Below are 21,599 nucleotides of genomic sequence, written 5' to 3'. Positions count from 1 at the left end.
CACACACACACACGAATAACTTGAATACCCACCTTCTTTAAAAAAAAAATAATGGCACTTTAAAATAACTAAAATATAAATATGAATTTATATTTCTTTTAAATGGAGGTGTCACAGATACCGATTATAGGAGGCCAGCTTTTCCCATGTGCTATTTCTGTGACAATATGTCACCTTCAGGACTGTGATAGTTAATGGCTGCATATTTTTTCCTCTCGTATGGGTGGGCCATTATTTGTCCAACTGATCCCCTAGAACTGAGCCATTGTGTTATTTCCAGTGAGCCGTGGGTATAAATGCATCAGACGCTGCCGTGGGTCTACTCAGTGCCCCATGGATGCTCTGTTACCGTCTCTGTGTGCGCCTCCCTGACTTCTGGGTACTCTTTTTTCCAGGGGTTTGCACTTGTGGCTTTTTTGCAGGACCGTCCTGGGGCTCCTGGAGCCACTTTGCTCACAAGATCAAAGAACTTGATATTTCCATCCTCTTGGGGGAGTTTAGATCCCCCATCTCCATTCCTTGGGCCGATCGGTGAGTGTTGGTGTGGGAGTTCTCCAGCCCAGTCCCCTTGGCTCAGAACAAATTCTGATCCAGTCTAGGTTCCTTCGAGGTGATGATGTCCAATGGCATATAACAGGAAGGATGCCATGTCATTTTCAAGATCGCAAAAGACATATTGGGCTTCTGCCTCATGCTCTCTCTTGGATCACTTCCTCTGGGGGCAACCAGCTGCCATGTCATGAGGACACTCAAGCAGCCTTCTGGAGAGGCCCACGCGACGAGGGACCGAGGCTTCCTGCTGACAGCCACGAGAGTGCGCTTAGAAGCAGACCCTCCAGCACCAGTCAAACCTTTGGAAGACTGCAGCCTCGCTGACATCTTCAACTTAATGAGACACCCAAACCAAAACTACCCAGCTAAGCCTCAGCTGAACCTGAGAAACCGCGCAATAATAAATATTCATTGTTATAGCAACTATGGCAATATTGTTATCTGAAATATTGCTATGTTTCTTGTACGCCATTCAATTTTAGGCTAATCTGCTATGCAACAACAGAGACCAGCTGCATCTTCCTCTTGGAGGTTCACAGTGCACATCACCAGACTGAAGAAGAATGTTTAAGTATGTCTAACCCCGCATTTCCCAAAATTATTTGACTGCAGAACCTACCCCACGCCCTTTACTTTTTATGGAACTCGCTTTGGGAACTGCTGATGTAATGTGAAATCTTAGACACATCCAGAGAGACTCAATTTCTGTCACTTCCGCAGAGACCTTCTTTGTCCTCCAACAACTGTCTGTGCCGTGCTGGCTTAGATCTGAGGTTCGTGAGGCCATGTGTGTATGCGTGTGCAGCTATTGGCAGTAAATTCTGTCATCCTGTCTGCTGTGGATTTTATAAGCTGTCACTGTCAGAACCAGAACAAGCCAGTCTGTCATGCAGCTCTGATGGAACACAAACAGGCATAGGAAAAATGAAATCGTCGCATGATATCGGGTCACTAGGCAACGTTTCTAAGACAGCTGGTCCCTGCCTTTCCTCTGCTCTTGCTACTGGGATGGTGATAATAACTAGCCAATAGTTCTGTTTCGTTTACAGACTCTCTCATTTTCCAAGCCACCCTTTGGAGGATATGCAGGGTGATGATGAATTATTCCCATTTTACAGATGAAGAAACAGGCTCTGAGAGAGGTTAAGGGTTTCGTTGTTTTAAAGACACATCTACCGAACCCAGAAACTCTTTATCTCCCCTCCCACACCACCTGCTCCCTGATCTAGCAAACACAGCAGTCTGGAACCAGTCTACCTGAGTTTAAAACTGACTCAGATACTCTGCCACTTCCAGGCTGTGGGACGTAAGGCACATTTCTGGATCATAGCAGGCTGACTACAGATTAAGTGAAAAAATAGATGTGAAGAGTGTAGATAGCACCTTGCAGCGAATAAACACTTAATGTCATTATTATTAACACTCATCCTCCGGGTTCCAACGTTGATGTCATTTCTTCCTGGAAGCCACCGATCACTCTTCCTATCCCATCCCACTCAAGCCTCCTCTGGGCTCCTCCTGTGCAGCCCCCATCCTGACGGCTGATCCTCCAGTGGTTCCTAACCCTTTCTGCAGATTAGAATCCTCCGGGAGGTTTTAAAAAGTATCCATGCCCACGACCTACCCCAAACCAATAACATCAGGATCTCAGACAGCATGAGCTAGGTATTCCCCCACCCTTACCTTTCCCCTTCGGAGGCTGGGTGTCTGGGATCCAGCCGGAAGAGCACCTTGACACCTCCATTTTCGGCCTGACTGGGAAAGGCATGAGCCCAGCCAAGCGGCATCGCCCAGCTGCGTCTCTCCTTGGTTCCCAAGCCTTCCGGGGAGAAAATGCCGCAGTCTGCCACGACCTGTTCTCCGGCCCTCTCCCTTCCACCGTGTTCTCCTTTAAAAGAAACACTCTCTGTGGTTTTGCAGAATAATCAAGAACTCGTGATGATCATAGCTGATTTTCTGAACACTTGCTATATTCTAGGAACTGTGCTGACTGCTAAGGGGCCAAAGGCACCCTCTTCTTTCATTAAAAAAATATCTTATTCCCAAAGTCACATGTGCAGTTTCTCCCGATTTATAAGAACACCTTCATTCTCGGACGGGGGGTGGGGTTTGGCAACCGATTGAGTACATGCAGTGTCAGGGTTACCTCTAGGTCTCGAATAATAGGGATCGAAATCCCCTCAGTGCCCCTAATTCCCACTCTTCTTCTCCCAAATAGAGACAGAATTGAGAGGCAGGTGCTGGGAGAGCATCCGCTCCAGTTACAGAGTCCAGGGGCCGCTGGCTCCGTGGGAAACCCTGGGCTCAGCCTTTCAGGCGGGCTAGGCTGAGGCCACCCGCTGCTCCCTGCTACTGTGGCCTTACTCTGCTTTGGCACCTGGGGGCTGAGTACTTTGCATGCAGATGTTTAATCCTCAGCCCTACATCGCTGTCACAAACTTTTGTGCATGAGGAAACCAATGCTTGCAGAGGTCAAGTGACAAGGTCACACACCACAGCGAGCCACAGAGCTGGGGTGGGAACTCAGATCCCTAAGGACCTTGCCGCTCCCTGATCTCAGAGCCCACACTGGGTGCTGCCCAGGGCCCTGCTATTTTCTTCGCTTACTCGCTTATTGCCTGAGACCCCTGTTCCACCCATGAGGCCAGAAACCCACGTGCATCTTGTTCTCCAGGGCCCAGCACTGTACCTGATACACAGTAGGCTGTGGGGAGGGGTAATACCAGGGCACTGACTATTCAGAATGGCCACTGGTCCAAAGGTAGCTGTTGGCTCTTAGAGGGATGGGGAGGGAGGGGGTCTACATTTTAAAATGCAGGTTTTATTATTTTTCAGTTATGGCAAGGCCAAAAGATCAAGAGATGGTCACTATTGAAAAGATAGCTTGTTAGGCTCACAGATCCCAAGAAGAGGGGCTCACCATGCTGTCGGGGTCATACGGGGAAGCACCAGGGTTGGTCAGGATGCAGAGAGAATGGGGAGAAATATGAATAAGAGCCTTTATTGTGGCTTCTTTGGAGAGGAACAGGTAAGGCAGGGTACGCAGGTTTAGGACTGGCTAGTTTGGACCATTTAAATGGGCTTTGGGGCACCCGGAATGATTAGGGCAGGTAGATAGTGGCTCGGAGTATAACAGTGTGATAAAGGATGTGATTGGGGGTATGGGCTCTGAATTGGTTGATTTTTCATATGAAAAGTGTGTTTGCAGGTGAGTCCTTCATTATCTCTAGGAATTAGCCGAGCTTGGGAAGGACAGTCCCTCCAGAGTCAGCAAGGCCCCAGATGTCAAAACATCAGAATAAAAACACATGCTTAAGATAGGCTAGGGCATTGGGGGGCACCTTAGAGGCTCAGGCAGTGCTATTTATCAAGCGATATTGAAGTATTTCAACATTTGGTCACCTGGCGCCATTGTACCTGGACATACAGTTCAACTGGTGCCCGGTACAGGCACTCAGTAAATATACATTGAATTGCTGAATGGGGGGGGCTAGACTTGGACGCCCCTCCCCTCCCCATATCTCGGTTATCCTTGGAGAATGGCTACGATGATGCTGTTCTATGTGGCTGCTGTTCTTTTTCCCTTAGGAGCCATCAGGTAGCTCACATCTGCTCACACCCAGGAGGCCGTGGAGCTGGGGGTTGAGCTACAGATGGGGTGACTCAGCCACCCTTCAGCAACCAGAGAGCAGAGCCCACAGAGGGCCTTGAGCCTCCCACCCCTTCTGACAACTCCTGGGCTCATGGCATCTTGTGAGAGGGTCCTCCCAGCAGCCCCCCACCCTGCCAGCTCAAGGTGTTGGCTCATTTAAGAGACAGTATTGATTTTCACATTATGATGCACAACCAAGAGGAGGGACCAGCCACTGATTCCCGGAATTTATTTCCAGACGCATTAATTTGTTTCTTCCCTTCAAGGTCAAATCAAGTCATTTCCATATATCACCATTGGCAGCCGCTGGCTGACAGGCAATTGGGAGCGGAGTGGGGGTGGGGCTGCAAATAAGACTTTCTGGGGAGCTGGGTCAAGGGACTGGGGTGAGGAAGCAGGTTCTGTGTATCTTGTCTCAGCATCGTCATCCAAATGAGGGCCCAGGAACAATATTTCTCTGTCATTCTCTGGCGATCTCTTGGGAAGGGCCGAGTCATCTATTTTGATGACAAAGCTTCTGTCTTTAAGCTGGAAGCTCTCCAAACTGAAATGAGCTGGGTTTCTGGGGTTTGAGATCATGCCTTTGGCTTAATTTCCCGGGGTGACTCACACCATTCATTCATTCATCCATTCATTCAGTATATATTTATTAGTTGATGCACCAAACATCTCACTTGGCATGGAAGACACAGTGGTGGACCACACGGAAAAAGAAAACCCCTCCCCTTTTGGAGCTTACATTCTAGGGTATATCTACGGATGTGATATGTGTTGAGGGAAGCTTAGATCTTTAATATGCACATGTATTTGCAACCAAGCAGGCACAGTTCTGAGACGTGCTTTGGAGTCAGTATAGCAGCGGATGGGGGCTATTGGGAGGCCTCTCTGCAGAGGTGGAGTTTGAGGGAAGATCTGAAGCAATGGGGTTAAGAAGGAGGCGGCCAGGCAGAGAGCTGGGGGACAGAGTAAGCATGACCAAAGGAATGGAAAGTGCAAAGGCCCTGGGGTGAGAATGAGCATGGCGTGTTTGAGGGACAGAAAGGAGGCCTGTATTTAGTGAACAAGACAGGGAGCCATGAGAGATGAAGCTGGGAGGTGCCAGGAGCCAGATCATTCAGGAGTTTGAAGGCAGAAAGAGAAGTTTGGATTTTTTTGGTTCGATATATTTACTCATGCATCCAGCAAGTACGAAATGCCTCCTATATACCAGAAACTGTGTTAGGAGTTAGAGATACAGCAAGACCAATGAGATGCGGTCCCTGCCTTTGTGAGATCTACCAGGGACACAGCCCAGGTGTCAGGTGAAGTCACACTCTCTTGAGATATTTAAATAAAACTGAATCACACTCTCCATCCAGTGTCCTACCCAAGAGATTGGTGATGTTTCCGTAGGTCAATTCTCATGATCCCTTTAAGTTCTTTCCCATGGAGAATTCTCATTTCAACTTCCTGCCTATAGAGAAGTTGCCTGTCCATTCACTGTGCTCTGGGTGGTCCCCACACCATTCAGACAAAGTACCCATGGGTGCATAAGACTATCCGAACGTTTGGATTGGCACATGAGTTTTATATCGTAATGCAAAGAATGGAAAATCGATTATCGTGTACCAATTTTTAAATTCCAGGTCCACCCACCACCTGGCAATACTCACTGGTCATCTCTTGCTGCCCTGCAGGCCTACCACTGCATTGCCAGGCCCCCTAGCCTTAGAGACCCAGCTTGGGCAAATCCACGTGGTCCTTTCTGTCTTTGGCATGAGTGCATCCTCCACTCTGCGTGCCTGGGGTCTCACCATCCAGCAGGCTGGAGCTGATGAAATAACAGCCGTGTTTTCTTCCTTCTCTCACCAGGCTCTCAGAGTGAAAAGAAATGCACTGCCACCCAGCACAGAGCCTTGCACATGGTAGGTAGGTCCTCAGCAAACATTTGCTGAACAAACATTGAGTAAGTAGGTATTTTCCCCTTGGCTTGAATGATTCCTCTTTCCGCCCCTGTAAGCAGAACAGCTAGCATCAGCTTGAGTCTGTAAGACTGTTTTTATTATTTATTCTGATACACAAATAGCCGGGCTGTTATATGGTGTGCTGTGTTGGGAGTTAGCGAGGGGCTCTCGACAGTTTGGAGAGAGTCCCAGTTGAGACCTGTGGAACAAAAAGTGGTTCTATTGAAAGTCACTTCACAGGGTGATCTTAACGTAAATTCCTAATTGGGCAAGTTGCATATAACTTTTTTAGTAAAAGGTTTATCTTTGCCTTAAGCAAGCCCTGTCCCGTTGTTTTTTGTGCATCTAGGTTAACATACCTTTGAAATAATCGTAACCACTCTCGAAAGAGCACATAATCTTGTAACTAACCTATAATCCAGTCCCCACCTTGTTTTTTCCCACCTCCATGTCATCTTCCTTAAATTCCCTCCTTAATTTCAACTGTATAAAAGAAGCTGCAAAGCTGTCATTCTCGAGAGCATTTGAGATCTCGCTTCCCGGCAACCGTCAGTTTTGGCTCAAATGAACTCTTAGAAAAATTCTCTACAAGTTTAGACGTTCTTACGTTAACAGATCCTAAAGAATTGACCAATGAAGAGGGTGGTAGAATAATGCTTGGAGAGAGAGAACGATGTCCTTAAGAGTTCAGATAGCAAGAGAGGGCCCGTTTGGTTGGAAGAACAGAGGTAAGTGAGGGGGGCTGAAGAGGGAGGGGTAGAGATTAGGGTAAGGTGGAGAGAGGTACCCGGAGACAGATCCCAAAATGCTTTGTAAGTCTTGCAAAGAAGCTGGCACTCAATCCTTTGAACAATGGGGACCCAACAAAGAATTTTAAGAGAGACATTTCGGTTCTTCTGTTTTCTTCCGTTTGTGAGGACCTCCCCACCCCATCCCTGCTGCCTCAAGTCCTACGACCTTGCAGATCCTCAAACCTGACCTGAGTAACCCCTCCTCTGTAAGCTGTCCCTGACTCCCACCTCTCTGCAAAGCCTGAACTTGAAATGTCCTCTCTCTTCTCTTCACACAGACTCACTTAAGGGACACTTACATTTTGCTTTGTTGGGTGAAAGGCAGGCAAGGTCATTAATAGTTAATAAGCGAAAGTACTGGGGTCAGACTGCCTGGGCCTGTGGTTTACCAGGTTTGTGATTTGGGGCAGTGAGCTTATGCTTTCTATGTTTCTGTATCTGTAAAATGGAGATAAGAGTTGAACCTACCTCATAGAATTGTAGGGGGATTAAATCTGTTGTCCACATAAAGCCCTTAGCAGGGTATCTGGCACACTTTAAGGATTTAGAGGGAATGACTGGCATTCTTTTACGCCTGCCTCTGGTCTGTGAGCAGGGGTGGCAGCTCCTAGCACAGGACTTAGTTGAGTAGGTGCTCCTGACTTTCTGATATCTTCTGGGGGTTGGAGGTGCTCTTGAAAAGCAGGCTGGCAGTGTTAACTGTTCTAAAAGCAAACATCTAGATTTCAGTTCTGCTGTCCCCATATAACTTACCCAAGCCACCTCTTCTCTCTTAGCCTCAGCTTCCTCATGGTAAAATTAATATCTACTTCCTGGGTATTGTGGGGATTAAATGCGATTGGATCCAGAGATGGAGCATGTGACCCAGGCCTGGCCAATCAAAGCACTGATTTTGTGAGGTTGGTTATGTGACCCAAGCTGGTCCAATAAGAATGACTCTTGGGAATATGGCCAAAGGTATGGGAAAAGACTGGCATTTCTCTCTGGGGACTTGACTGTGTAGTGACTGCAGCCATTTTGTAACTACATGAGAGGACATAGGGACGTGGAGGGCCAGGAGCAGGGGACAATGGCCTGGACTTCTCAGCCACCCGTGCCAATAAATACCCCCACACCCCCGCTTTTTTATTTTTGCTTAAATGTTTGAGTTGGGTTTCCTGGCATTTACCACAGAAAGAGGGCTAACTGATGTGCTGTACCAGCAGCCTCCTCCCTACCACCCCACATTCAGGATTCTGTGTCTCTGGCAGCATTGTCTGTGGCAGCCATTCCACCGTGGACACCCTTCCCAGCTGCTATGCCCTTTCCTCCTTCCTAACAGAATCTTGTTTTGTTCAGGCAGAAATGTTCCTGGCTTCAGAGGATAAATTAATACTGATCTAAGCCCATCATGGCCATCCCTTTCCCTTTTGCCAGAAATTGGCTTCAGGATAGACATATGGCCCAGTTTTGGTCAGTGAGATAAAAGAAGTCTGCTGAGAGCTTCTGGAAAAACTCTTGAACTGATAAAAGAGAATGTCAGATAAGAAGACCGTTTTACTCCTGCCTTCTCTTCCTATATATTGTCACATGAAGATGAGATGCTTGGAGCTGTTGCAGCCATCTTGCAAACATGAGGATAGAACTGGTAGACTTGTGGGAAATGGCAGAGAAAAAGGATGGAAATACTTCAGGTTTTTGGTGGCGTAACAGCTGAAAAAAATAACTGTGAGATCACTCATATATAGACCTCTTGTAGAGTTAGACAATAGATGTTTGTCATTTAAGCCACTATTTGTTGGGTGTTATTATTTGCCACCACGAGCATTCCTAATTGATAGTGAAAATCTACGTGGGATAGCATTTAAATCCTCAATCAAAAGAAGCACGCGAGGCTAAGAACATCAGCTCCTTTATTATTATTATTATTATTATTATTATTATTATTATTATTTACTATTATTTCCCCCTAAACAACAGCACAATTCAAAAAACAATGACACACATGTCCCACCCACATATATAATACCACTATCCTGCCAGCCAGGCTGTTTGGCCTTTGCTTGGTTCCTGGTGGAGCTGTCCAGAGACAGCCCCCTCTGTAAAAATCCAGACGTGGACATAGGAGACAAAAGAAAGGGGGACTTTAGCCAGAGGATAAACTGAAGGGGTGTCCAGAGTCCTGGGGAGTAGAATGTGCTATAAATGCCGAGGTGGAAGGCAGAAGGCACTATTTGTTTTTATGTGGCTATTGAATAATTCTCATTTGGGGATATAAGACCTGTCTATCACCTTTTGTAGGCCAGGGCTGCAGAGGTGAGCTAAAGGGTTCCATCAACCAACCATGGTGCAGGCATGGACATCGGGAGCCTAGAATAGGAATCTGGGTGATGCGAGGTCCCCAGAGAAAAGCAACCCTTGCATTCACTGCAAGATAAGATTCAATGTGAAATGTTATGTCCCCTTTTATTTGTTTTGCAACTACAGAATGTGCAACATTTCAATAAAGATAGAAAAGGTAAAGAAAGAAAAACTCCCAGCATTTTGGCCTAACGCAACCGAGCATGACTTGCCAATTGCGCCCTCTTGTGGAAAAACCTAGTAGTACTACACTATCCAGAGACTGGTCAATTCACCTCGACCCCAACCTTTTAGTCACACTAAATCTATGAGTTCAGCTAAAGTAATATATAATGTACCCTGGAATCAGAGAAGCCCTGGGGTTGGGGAGGGAACAGGATAGGCCAAGACTAGGGTCTCAAGTACAGGTGACTTCCTGGCTGTCTTGGGGAAGCTCGTTGTTGAAACTGCTCTCTCCAAATGGTGAGTAAGGGGGGACCTGGGGAGCTTCGATGATCAGTAGGCCCTCTGGGGAAAGCGAGGCAAATACTGTCGCAGGATCCACCTCTGCAGGAAGTCTAGGAGAAGCACAAGATTTTATTCATTTATTATTTTAATACAACCTAAACATTCTTTCATTCATTTGAAAGAAAATATTTTTGACAAGAGCTGAGGCTTTGGGGACATACAACGTTGGGTTTGAATCCTGGCTCTGCCCCTTTCTAGCTGTGTGTGTAATCTTGGGAAGGTCATTCAATCACTCTGAGCTTGTTTCCTCTTCTGTAAAATGAGGTTAATAATATTAAACTTGTACAGTATTTGAAGCTCTCAAATGAGACAAAGAATCCGAACACGCTCTGCAAATGGTAAAATGCTGCTCCCACAGTAACTGAAAAGGGGGCTGTGGCCCAGTGTTTGATCCTAGATTGAGGTCTCCACTTAACACTCACAATTGACCAGCTGCTGGCAGAAATGGCCACCACTACCTTCCCTTTATAGAGCTTAAGTAAGGTGTTACTCACAGCAGGTGACACAATTTCATTTGCCATGTGCCTGCTGGAGAGTGCTTCACTACAAAATGCATTACTGATGGAATTAATGGGGGAATGGGCAACTTGACAGATAAATGGGGTCAGGCTGGCAACATGGCTAGACTTCAGATGGCACCATACTCTGTGATGCTTGCTTAGAATGAGCCATGATTTGGGGGGCACATCTTAAGTATCTCATAGCAGGTGATAATTGGTTTGTTCCCAAAATGCCTCCGGAGGCATTACCTGTTTAGAGCTTTATAATGGGCCCAGAACGGTTAATAGGTAGGAATCAGTGTGCCCATGGCATAGGACATTTAATAGAGACTTGGGGAAACCAAATGACAGGCCCAGTGAGAGAGAAAGCATCAAAGATGAGATTTCTGAGCCCATATCTAGTTCCAGTTCTGAAGCTATTTTTATGATTTTTGGACTGTTTTGGGTGAACGAGGCTATCTGGGACAAAGTTTCTTCAACAAACTATTGGAATTGTGAGAACATGTGCGTGGCCTCATTGGGATGCCATTATTCAAAATAAGGATAATTAGGACCATCAGAGCACTTCCTGTGTGCCGGGTACTTCACCTGGATCATTTCAGTAATCCCGCCAGGTGAGCTCTGTTACTACCCCGCCCCCCACCCCATTTATAGACGAGGAGATCGAGGTCAAAATGGTGAAGCGAGTTGCCCAAGGTTACATAGCTGGTAAGTGGCAGGTGGGAATGGAATTGGAATCTGGTCTCTGAAGTCCGAATAGCTGACTGTGATGTTCTACTGCTTCTCTGGCACCGGACTTTTGAAGAAAAAGGACCAAGGGCAGAGGGAGCCAGGAAGTTCAAACACCACGAAGCTTTCCTGGCCCAGGCTGGCTGGCTCTGCCTGTGATAAATGCGCGGTTACAGATCTTGATGAGTGAACCAAGAAGTGAAGTAAGCCCATCCCTGTCACGGGCAGGGACCTTCCTGGAGGGCCTGGGGAGTCTCTAAGCAACCTGTAGTCACACGAACTACATCTACCCAGGAGGCGCCTGCCAGACTGGAGCCGTGGAGATTAACAAGGGGCCTGCTGAGAAGGATGGAAAAGAAGAGAGAACTTGGGCAGCTGCCAAGTCAAGCTTTTAAAGCAGAGACAAGGCCAAAAGTCCCCCTCATTGCTGGGGATGGGCCAACTCTGTTTAACTGTTCGCAGGCCAACCCAGCGGACACCTCGTACAATGTGACAGGGTTGCCGTGGTCCAGAGCATGGATGTTGCAGGCAAGGAAAAACTGAGTTCAAATTCTGACTCTTCCTGTGTGAGCTGGGGCTAATGATCTTGCCTCCCTGAACCTATTTCCTTATAGGAAAGGGGGGTAATTAAAATATCTACCTCTTAGGATGGCGTGAGAATATCATGGGATGATGAAAGCGCCTGGCATGCAGCAAGTGCTCGATAAGTGTTAGCTTCTACGTTGTTATTGCTGTCGCCTTGACAGCTGTGAATATTTTTGTACGAGTTGCTGTGTCATCGAACCACAGAATGTCAGAGCCCAAAAGAATCTTCTTGATTGTCCAGGACAATGCTCTCATATTACACATGGGGAAATGGAAGCCCAGAGGTAGGAATAGACTTATTCAAGGTCCCTCATCAGGTGGCCCGGTTTGGAGGTTTTAAAAAGATTAGTTCCTACGGGCTGAGCGCTGAGTCTGTACCCCCTGCTAAATTCTGCACCCACATCCTCTCGCTCCCCATCACAGCCTGTCCGTGAGGGAACGCAGGAACAGAAGCTCAGAGCAGTTCAGCAATCGCCCCAAATCACCCACTCACTTTATCATGGAGCCAGGATTCCCTACGCCCAGGGGTGAGATTCAAAAATATTTAACTGGCACAGCTGGACCTCGACCAACCAGAATGGATGGCTTCACGCCACAGTGATGGAGGAGGACTCTGGGGACAGGTTCAGGATGGCCGATTGGCTAGAGTGGGGTACTTGGGGGATTCAGAGCAATGGCTAGTTCAATGTTGTAACGAGCAGCCCAGCTCAGCTCCTGGGCCCCGGCTAAAGGGCAGCTTTCCACATTTCTATCTGGTCAAATAACTCCCAGCAAGCTCTTTCCTGGAGGCCTCAGAGATGACGAAGTCCATGAAAATGGCCATCTTTTTAAGATGATTAATCCCGCTGACTCCTTGCCGGCCCAGTCCCTTTCACAGCTTTGCCCTGCCTGTGACTCCATCCCGAGAAGATTATTCGAGCCTCTGGAAAGAGACGTCAGCCCTCTTCCTCTCCCTTTCCCCTTTCTTTCCCCTCTTAGCGACGCTGGATCTGGCTGCCGTACCCGGGAGAGGCGTGGGGCTTGGGGATGGCAGGCGTGTGGAGAGAAACGGTCTGGCGTTTGCCTTATCTGGAAGTATCCGTGCGCTTCCAAGAACTCGAGGGCGCCGGGTGGCTCAGGAACGGACACGCAGCGGGAGAGACAGGACTGCAGAATCCCGGAGCGGGAAGAAGCCTCCGAGTTCGGCTACGTGGCCCATTTCGCCAGGGTGAGGGGTGCAGTTAAGATTCAGTAACAACAACGGCGATTATAGTGATAACGAACTGCCGCTTATGACGAGCCACGGGTGTCTTTCACGGTGCCACGATCCCATTTCGTTTCCAGCTGGCAAGTCCGCGAGGCTAGAATCACCGTCCATCCCTCTCACTGATGAGGAAGAGGCCTTCCTCGCTCCAGGAATGAACTCAGTGTTCGGGGACCAATTCTGGGCTGTTCTGAATTCTGACAGTTAGGACCGGGGGTGTGGCCTTTCACCTCCGGGAGACTTAGTTTCCCCCTCATACAAGGAAGGGGTGTCTCTGCACACCACCACGGCAAGCAAAGGCTAAATGCAATGGTGTCCCGGCTAAGATGTTGAGGCCAGAGGTGCACGTAGTGGAGGGATGCTGATTAGGCAGCAGGTGTGTCCATGGAGCACCTAGCATCAGTACCTCGCTGTCAGTCTCTCTTCCCTACAGGTACCGCCATTAGGGCCTCGGTGTCGCTTGGCTCCATCGGCTCAGCCTGGTGGTTTCCTGCTGCGTGCGTGATTCCTCCAGGCTGAGCCCTTCTCGATCCTCTCAGCCCTTCCTTGGCCCCGCTCTCTCAGCCTTAGAGCCCCTCCTGGTAGCAAGCGGCGATGTCAGGAAACCTTCCAGCTTCATTCCTGCGGATGCTCTAGGGAGGGCACACGTGCTCCCGGCCAAGTGAGAGATAGAGCCAAAGCCTTCCAAACCTTCTGTTAGGGCGTTTGGGGCATCAGGGGAGGGTCTTTCTTGATGGTGGTGGACATCCTCCTTCGGCCACACCACGTGGGTAGGTGAGAGCCCCCATTTTGGTGGACAAGCCATCTTGCCTCTCTTAACCTCTGATCCTTCACCTACCAAGTGGGATTGTTCATATTCATCTCACGGGCCACGGAACAGACGAGATGGCACAATGTAAATGCGCCCCCCTCTTTCTGGGACCCTATTGCCGGTTTGCTGTGTCATTTTTTTCCCCTTCGGGGTGAGGATTCAGTTCCCTGCCCCAAGGGTTGTTTCCCAGAACAGGGTGCAGATCCCAGACCTGGGGTCCCAGGCACCATTGCCCCCCACTCCCGGCCTGAGATCCATACTCCCTCATGACTTACTGGATTTTCTTGGTGAAGTTCTTGGACACGATGCCACCTTCTTGCTGCTTCTCCTCGTGTTTGCCTGGAAGGGAGAGCAAGGCCACAGGTCAGCACATTTACATCCCTTGGGCATCCACTTTTTGGGCTTGGATTTGAGTCCTAGCCCCACCCCCGCCTCCCCGTGTGGCTTTGGGCTTGATCTAGAGGCTTCCGTTGTCTAAGCCTCAGGTCCCTCACCTGAGCCCACCTCCCGGGCTGTCGTGAAGATGAAATAAGACGATGGACAGGACAGGAGGCCTTGACTGTGGTTTGTAGATGCTTACATGTTCATCTCAGGAGATCCTAGAAGCTGGGCCATATGTTGCACTGTAGCTTCTAGGTCTTGCCTCTGACCCCTGAACCCTAACCAGCCAGGTGAACACTGAGGTTAATGTCCCAGAATGGGTGGTGTGCCACCCAGCTGGCTTTCCGGGCTCTGAGGGTGGGCGGCTTTCTCCCTTGGTTACCAGTGTGGAAACGGAGGCCCAGTGATGGGTCAAGGTCACCAGGCAGTGTGTGGCAGCCCTAGCCTCCGAACCAGCACTCTCTGAATCTAACGAGCCTTGGGGTCTGAGGCTTCTCTGCCGGTCCGGTCCCAGCGGCTACTTAGTTCTCTGAGCCGCGTTATCTCTACCTGGTCTTGAAAGAACCGCCCGGAAATAATGCTTCAATCTGCTAACAAAAACCATCCACACTCTCCAAAGGGGGCCCTGCTTAAGAAATGATCCACGAGTCGCCATGAACGTGAAATCCCACCTGCCCCGCCTCCTACAGGGTGCAGGGGGAGATTGCTTTTTTTTCTTTCCTCAGGAAGAAAAACGAAATTACAAGAAGGCTTGGGCCTAACCTGGCTATCATCTTGCAATTTATAGAACAAATTCTGAGCCTCTTGGCTCCTCCCCGCACTCTTATTTTTTTTAAATGGAGGGAGTGTCTCTCATTTCTCTTTAAAGGAAGAATGAGTGCCCAGCAGAGGTCCTCTATTATTATTCACTCCTCATTTGTGGTGCCACATTCCAGGGCCAGAGAACCCTCATTTCCGGGGGAACACCCTTCTGAGGGACTCGGCAATCTAGGCTGTAAATAACTTTATGGGACTGAATGTCTGTCTTTCTACAGTCCAGATTTTCAAAAGCTGACTGTTTATAAGTAATTAAATTATGAATTTTTGTATTATTCGTTATCCCTTTATTAATAACTTCTTTCTGATTACAAAATACAAGTGATGTTAGAAAATGTAGAAAATAAAGGAAAAAAAAACAAACCAGAAGCAGCCATAATCCTATCGACCCTGGGGAAACCACTGGCAACATTTTGGCATGTACTCCAGACTTTTCTTTCTACGTGACTTAGAAATGCATAAACGTTGTATAGTACAGATGTATATCACGTATTGTATCAAATGGGATCATATTGTACGTTATGCCTAAAACCTATTTATACATCTGGCGAACACATTATAATTATTTTTCCGTGTCACAGCAAATATTCTTTGATGCGATTTTTAATGGCTGCGCAGCATCCTACTGTGAGAACATACAAGTTCACTTAGCTAGTCCCCGCCTTTCGGTCACAGGTCTCCGACATAATCTCACTGCACCGAACGTTGTTATAGCTAGATCTTTGCAACCTGCCCGATGACTTCTTTAAGACAAATCCCAAGTTCTAGCATTTCTGAAGCTTGATCTATATCGCTAAATCGCGCTTAGGAAAGACTATTAATTTCTTCTCCCTCCAGCTGGGCCGAAAGGGTTGCCTCTGTAGGAATTCGTTTTTAAACTGGAGAGTTTGGCTAGCCAGAACATGCCATCCTGTGAATGTGCTGATGCTCCCAGAGTTATCCTGACCTGCCAAGTCTGTGACCACCAGCTGCCCAGCTCCAACTCAGGCCTGTGGCCAAAGGAACACTGTTTGTCCCCTGGTACCCTCCCCAAAGCCTGGGCCTCTAGAGGCCTGCTTCCCTTGGGGACAGGCCAGTGCCTCTGACTCAGCCCTTTCGAATACTTGGTGTCCCAAGAATAATAAAGGATGATGATGATGATGATAAGAATAAGAATAGCAAACTCTTATATAGCACTTACTTAGTGTCAGCCACTGTTTTAAGCAGCTTACCTATACCGACTCCTTAAATTTTCACAACCACCTTCAAAAGCAGGTTCTTTTATTATCATTTTGTGGATGTAGAATGGAAATTCAGGGAGTTTAAGCAATGTGGCCAAGGTCACAGCTTGGAAGTGCTGGAGCCAAGGCTCGAAGGCAGGTAGAAGGGTTTTGGACTCGAATCTCTGCTCTGACATTGACTGGAGTATCTCTACTCTCCTCTGAGCCTCAGTTTCTTCTCTAAAATGGGGGTGATGTCAACTTCCTAATTACTGGGTTACCCTGAGGAGTCAATGAGAGTGAGTCACAAGATTGCTTTGTAAGTTATAAATATGCTGTGCGAAGGTAAACGCCTTTGGTTTATTCTGATGTTCGGGGAAAAGACTGCTCCCCAGAAGCTACCCCTCCCTGTCCATGCTCTGAAAATAGGACATTGGGGTGAGGGAGATGAAGCTCTCTGAGCAGGGGTAGCTCCAAGATTCCCATAAAGGGGGCCCTGAGGAGGGGGCTAATCTGCTTGAAAGAAGGTGTTGCTAGCAGGTGCATATTACTGGAATATCTATTTATTGGAGAAGTTTAAGGATTATGAGTGATCTTTTCCTTTCTTATTTTGCTTTCCTATTTACATTTTCTACTGTGGAAATATTTTATTTATGTCAACGGAAAAAGTTATTATGATGAAACAAAAAAAAGAAAGACTCATCTGGTGGCCGGGGGGAGCCAGAGGCCCCTCACAGCCACCATTTTCTCAACATGCCTCAGAGAAATGTAGGTGCCAAGAAGGAGGAGGCATCAGCACTTTGGAGAAAGCCAGTGGCCCAGCTAAAGAAAGAAGGTGCTGTTTCCAGGGGAGGCAGAGGCCCTGGGATTAAGAAGAAGGGGCGGGAATAAGGCCCTGGGGGCTTTCCATTCCCTTCCTGGGCCAGGGCCTGGCCCAGCGGCCCATGAAGGGAACATTTCTTGGCTGGTGGCTGCAGGGCGTGTGTGTTGGAGGAGGGGAGGTGAGAGGCACAATGGAAATTCTCTAGCCCAGTGTTATCCAAACACTTCCCTGGAACTAGACACTCACATGTGGTCAGATAAGACAGACCGTCTCTCAGAGATTCATAAACTACATTAGCAAACTCAAGGCTCTGATAAGTCCTGCAGCGAGGAGACCTGGTTATAATTTTGTTTTCGTCTGGCACCTTCTGGAATTCTGGGCCTCCTCCTCCCTCTATTTCCCGAGATACTTAGAGACATCTTACAGCACACCATTTGGCAAATACCGATCTACCCCCCCCTTCTCTAAGACCAATGGTAAAGCCGAGGCCCAGGAGGTGGTAGGATTTGCCCAGGGCCACACAATCAGAAGCAGATCCGGCCATCCTGACCGCAAACAGTCTAAGCAGGCCTGGCTTTGAATTTCAGCCGGTGCCATGGGCCTCAGTTTTCTCATCTGTAAAGTGCGTGTAACCTTCCCATATTTCCTTAGAAGTCCACCTGAGGAGCCAGTGAGCCAACCTGTGTAGGCATTTAGCACAAGGCCCCACACAAAGTGCTTGAGGAAGACTAAGTCTGCCACTTGATGTAGGATGGGGGACCGCCTCTGACTGCCAATTTCCTTCGACAGTTGCTTTCTAAATGGAGCCTGAGATACCGACCTGAGTTTTTAGAACTCTTTTATGAGAGCCTCTGTATGCACTCTCAGTGGGTCTGGATTCTCTTGGGCTGAAGTTGCTGAGTGCACACCTGTGAGAATTTTACAACCTAAAAAGACTTTGTCTCTCTTTGTCTTAATGAAGTCCCTCAACGACCCCATTTTTCAGATGGAAAATGATCTGGGATCTAGGCCTCGAGCTGCCAGACTCTACTGGTTAAGAAGTACCTAGAAAGGAGAATGGAGAAAAAGCCCTTCAGGCTGGACAGAAATCTCCACAGGGCATGGGGGACCCTCCAACCTGGGGTGGAAGACTCTAGAATCCTAGTTAAAACGAAGGCAGGAGGATCGGTGATGATCATCACCCTTTTTTACAGAGTGCTGGGCGGGCGCTCTCATTAGCTCCGTTCCACAGACATTTATTATCATATACAGTCTGCTTATTTGTTATCACATGCTGTCTGCTTATATTTATTTAATCTTCCCTACAGCCTTATAGGATAGATATTATTATGGTCGCCGTTCTGCAGATGAGAAAACCGTGGCTCAGAGCGGTGAAAAGACGTTCTTGTCCACATCCACCCAGAAATTGAACAGCAGAGTCAGGATCTGAACCCGGCTCTCAAAGACTAACCACCATTTATGATTTATTGGGGCCTTGCTACCGTGGCCGGCATTTTAAGAACAACAACGTCAACTTGAATAACGACACTGAACCATTGTGTTTCAGGCACGTGTCACAAGCATCACCTCATTTAATACAACACTCCTTATGCCGTGTAGCCCTTTGAACCCTGATTTCCAAATGAGAAAACAAAGCAGAGAGAAGTTGAATAATGTGTATATCCTGCTGGTTAGTGGCGGAGCCGGTTTCAAAACTCCTGCCTGCCTCCCGGCCAACTCACAGAGCCCTGGCTGACCCCTGCTCCATCAGCACGCGGCCCCAGCTTGTCTCCTGGCCCACCACACCAGACGGAGCCTCTGATGTTTCTAATTCCGCTCTGCTGGGCTTTGAAACTCCCCCCAAACGCCGCCCTGCCAGGGCTTGTCCTGCCCAGCTTGTGTTTTTGCAATGGCTTTTATTGATTTTCTGGCTGACAGAGGCTTCCCTGGGAACATGCTCTTTTTAATGGAGCTTTAATTGGGAAGGAAGTGAGAGAAAGCCTTTCCTCTGCTGCCCAGCTTCACGGGGGCGGAGACTCCAGTCTCCTCTTTGCTTTTGCCTGGAGCATTCTCTCTCCCAGGCCTGGACCTGGTGACAGGGGCCCGGTGCCTGGAGTCAGGGGCAGGCCTAGACTCTTCGTGCTGCTGACTCACAGCGTGACCTTGGAAGAGTCCTGCCTGGGTCTCAGCCTCGGCTGCAAAATGGGACTGGATACCTCTGCTTCTCGGGGCTGGAGTGCGGATTATTTGGGAGAAGGGATCGAAGAGTTTTAGCCCAGCCCTTGGTACCTAGTAGGTGCTTAATAAACCATCAGTTTGCTTCCGGCCTCCCAGTTCCCAGACGGCCTGGGTTTGAACCTTTGCTGGCCTTGGGCACGTTATTTAGCCTCTCTGTGCCTCAGTTTCCTCATCTGTAAAAAGAGGAGACAAACACGACTCATGTCCCCTGGTCGTGTTCTCTGAGACGCTACAGGTAAAGCACAGAGCGTGGTGCGTAGCAGAGAGTAAGCTCTCAATCCACGTTACTAATTGGTATTGTTATAATGACTGTTAAGCCTCGGTTTCCTTATCTGGGACAGGGGGAAGCGTGTCGCTTGAAAGCCGTGCTGGTTATTAAAACTCTCAACACTCAGCATTAAACACGCCCTCCTAGACCATGTTGTGATGCTGGGGTGCGACGAACCCCATTTTTTTCTTTTTCCTCCTTCTGTATCGGTTTCATTTCTTCTTTCTATAAAATTCTCTCTGTCAAACTAGCTGACGCGGTTCCCGTCTTCCTGCCCGTTCTCGGATTGATACAGCGCCCCGAGGCCCCCGAAGCCAGGTCGGACTCAGATTTCTCCTGGAAGCCAGGAGAGGAAAGCTCTTTCCTAAAGATAACTCCTGTGGGCCGCATTCCCGAGCCCTGAAGTCACCTGTGTCATGCTGTCATAGCTTCCGCTCTAAGGAAACAGTTCTCCTGGCTGTAGCCAGGGCCGAGGCCTGCACCCACCTAGCTGGGCTCTCTCTCCCACCTGCCCCTCACTCACCAGACACCTCCACGTAGCCGTCCTTGGTCTTCACCATCAGCTCCTCCGGCTTGAAGCTGTGCACGTTGACGCACACTTTCCAGGGCTCCCCAGGGAAGGGTGGGGGGCTCCTGCCCTCGGCAGGTACCCCAAACCGGCTGGTGGCAGTGGGCACGCGGGGCACCGTGCCCGACCTCAGGGACCCTGGCCAGGCCGAGGAGAGTCGAGGCAGGGCCCAGTCGGGCCAAGAAGCAGTCAAGTCGTCGGGGAAGGGGTCCATGCCAAAGCCATCATCCAGCAGGCGGGAGGAGAGGGACGAGTCTCGGAAAGGGTCTCGGCGCAGGCGGCTGGGGTAGTGGCAGGGAAAGGGCATCTGACCATCGGCCATGGCAGCTGCTGAGCTAAAGAGGAAACTGGAGGCTCAGAGAGAGGGAGCCACCTGCCCAAGGTCACTCAGCAAGGCGATGCGGCTGGGCTAGCCTTCCAAGCTTGTTCTTCGGCTTCAGAAAATGCCAAACCATCCACTGCCAAGGACGAAGGCACGCGCCAGGCTGCGGTCCCAGCCCCCAAAGACACTTCAGCCACCAAAGGTGACCCCCGGCCGGTCCAGCAGAATCTCAGAGGGGCCCCCTCCACACCACCTCACCAGAGATCAGCCAGCCACTGTCTTCCCCGGCTGCCCAGGCTCGCAGCCAGAGCCGCTGAGGTCTAGAGTGGAGCCAGGAGCTTAATAAACCCTAGAAACTTCTCCTCGCTTCTGGGCTGGGAGCCTTCTATTTATTGCTGCTAGGGGCTGGAGGCGGGTTTTGCAAGCGCCTCCTGTCACAGGAGTATTCGGAGGTGATGAACTAGCTCTGGAGAATCTGTGGAGGGAACAGCTGGGCTCCCTGGGGGCTGGGAGGGGCCTTTGAGTCCAGTTCAGCCAGCCTCTCTGCACAATCTCTCCTCCCCGAGTCCCGCTCAGCTCCGCCCCGCCCCCCCCAGAGCCCGCCCCCAGTAGGCTACTAGGGCCCGGCTATTAATAACCCTCTGCCTGGCTGAAGGCTCAGGTCACCCTCTGCAAATACCTTCCCCACAGCATGCTGCAGCCTGCCTCCCCCAGTGGCCACCGGCAGAAGGGGAGGACAGGGCCCGGAGCTCTGTGACTTTGAAGGCATCTAGATGGCCCTGGGTTACAGTCTCTACTTATAAGCTCTCAGAGCTGGCCTTCGTGATCCTCTGAGGGCAGTCACATTATTCCCAGGGCATCTCTGAGCTGTCCGTTTTCCTACCTGTATAATGGACCTGATAGCAGCCTGCTTGTGGATGTGTCACGAGGAATACGTGAGGCAATCACAGCTAAGCACTTAGCAGACTGGCATTCTTGGCGTCCTCGATTATACAACGCTCGCTGCCTGCCAGGCCGGTTCTAAGTGCTTCACCAATATTAACTCGCTTCGCCGTCGGTGCTGAGATGTAAGGGTACTAGTTTTGTCCCCTCTGACAGATGAGCCAGCTGCCATAGGACCTGTTAACCAATGGGTAGCTTTTATGGTTATTATTATGACTGATAATAACGATAATTATCAAAAGGTACGGTGACCAGGCCAGGGGTCTGGTCTGGCACGTGAGGCCGGGCGGGGGCCTGTTCTCCACTTCCTTGCCCTTCTTCCCATGGGGCTTGCCCAGGGGCTTTGACCTAAAGCCTCCTTGAGCTTGGGTTCCAATCTTTAATCTGTCTCCAAGAGGTGGGCAATTTGG

General features: G+C 49.2%; 1 protein-coding gene and 1 long non-coding RNA gene across 2 annotated transcripts; one reads left to right on the top strand and one right to left on the bottom strand.

Moving 5' to 3' along the window:
* Positions 1-8,758: 8,758 nt before the first annotated feature.
* Positions 8,759-9,515, top strand: LOC120606774 (uncharacterized). The gene is made up of 2 exons (XR_005653987.1): positions 8,759-9,018; positions 9,352-9,515. It is a non-coding gene; the product is annotated as an uncharacterized LOC120606774 (long non-coding RNA).
* HSPB8 (heat shock protein family B (small) member 8) lies at positions 8,871-20,712 on the bottom strand. Its single transcript, XM_039868274.1, has 3 exons — positions 19,881-20,712; positions 13,929-13,992; positions 8,871-9,835 (listed from the first exon to the last, which is right to left on the bottom strand). Exons 1-3 carry the CDS (start codon positions 20,245-20,247, stop codon positions 9,676-9,678), a joined length of 591 nt encoding a protein of 196 aa, XP_039724208.1. The 5' UTR covers positions 20,248-20,712; the 3' UTR covers positions 8,871-9,675.
* Positions 20,713-21,599: the final 887 nt, after the last annotated feature.

This window comes from Pteropus medius, unplaced genomic scaffold (genome assembly GCF_902729225.1).
Source record: "Pteropus medius unplaced genomic scaffold, Ma_sr-lr_union100, whole genome shotgun sequence".
In the NCBI taxonomy this organism is placed as follows: Eukaryota; Metazoa; Chordata; class Mammalia; order Chiroptera; family Pteropodidae; genus Pteropus; species Pteropus medius.
The sequence above is the reverse complement of the archived record's forward strand: the minus strand, read 5'-3'. Positions and strand labels throughout refer to the sequence as shown.

Excerpts from the sequence above, each read along its gene's own strand:
- HSPB8 (XM_039868274.1), bottom strand. The coding sequence starts at position 20,247 with ATGGCCGATGGTCAGATGCCCTTTCCCTGCCACTACCCCAGCCGCCTG. Across the intron at positions 13,993-19,880 it reads CGGCTACGTGGAGGTGTCTG|GCAAACACGAGGAGAAGCAG; the intron begins GTGAGTGAGGGG and ends TCTCCCTTCCAG. Across the intron at positions 9,836-13,928 it reads AACTTCACCAAGAAAATCCA|ACTTCCTGCAGAGGTGGATC; the intron begins GTAAGTCATGAG and ends TGCTTCTCCTAG.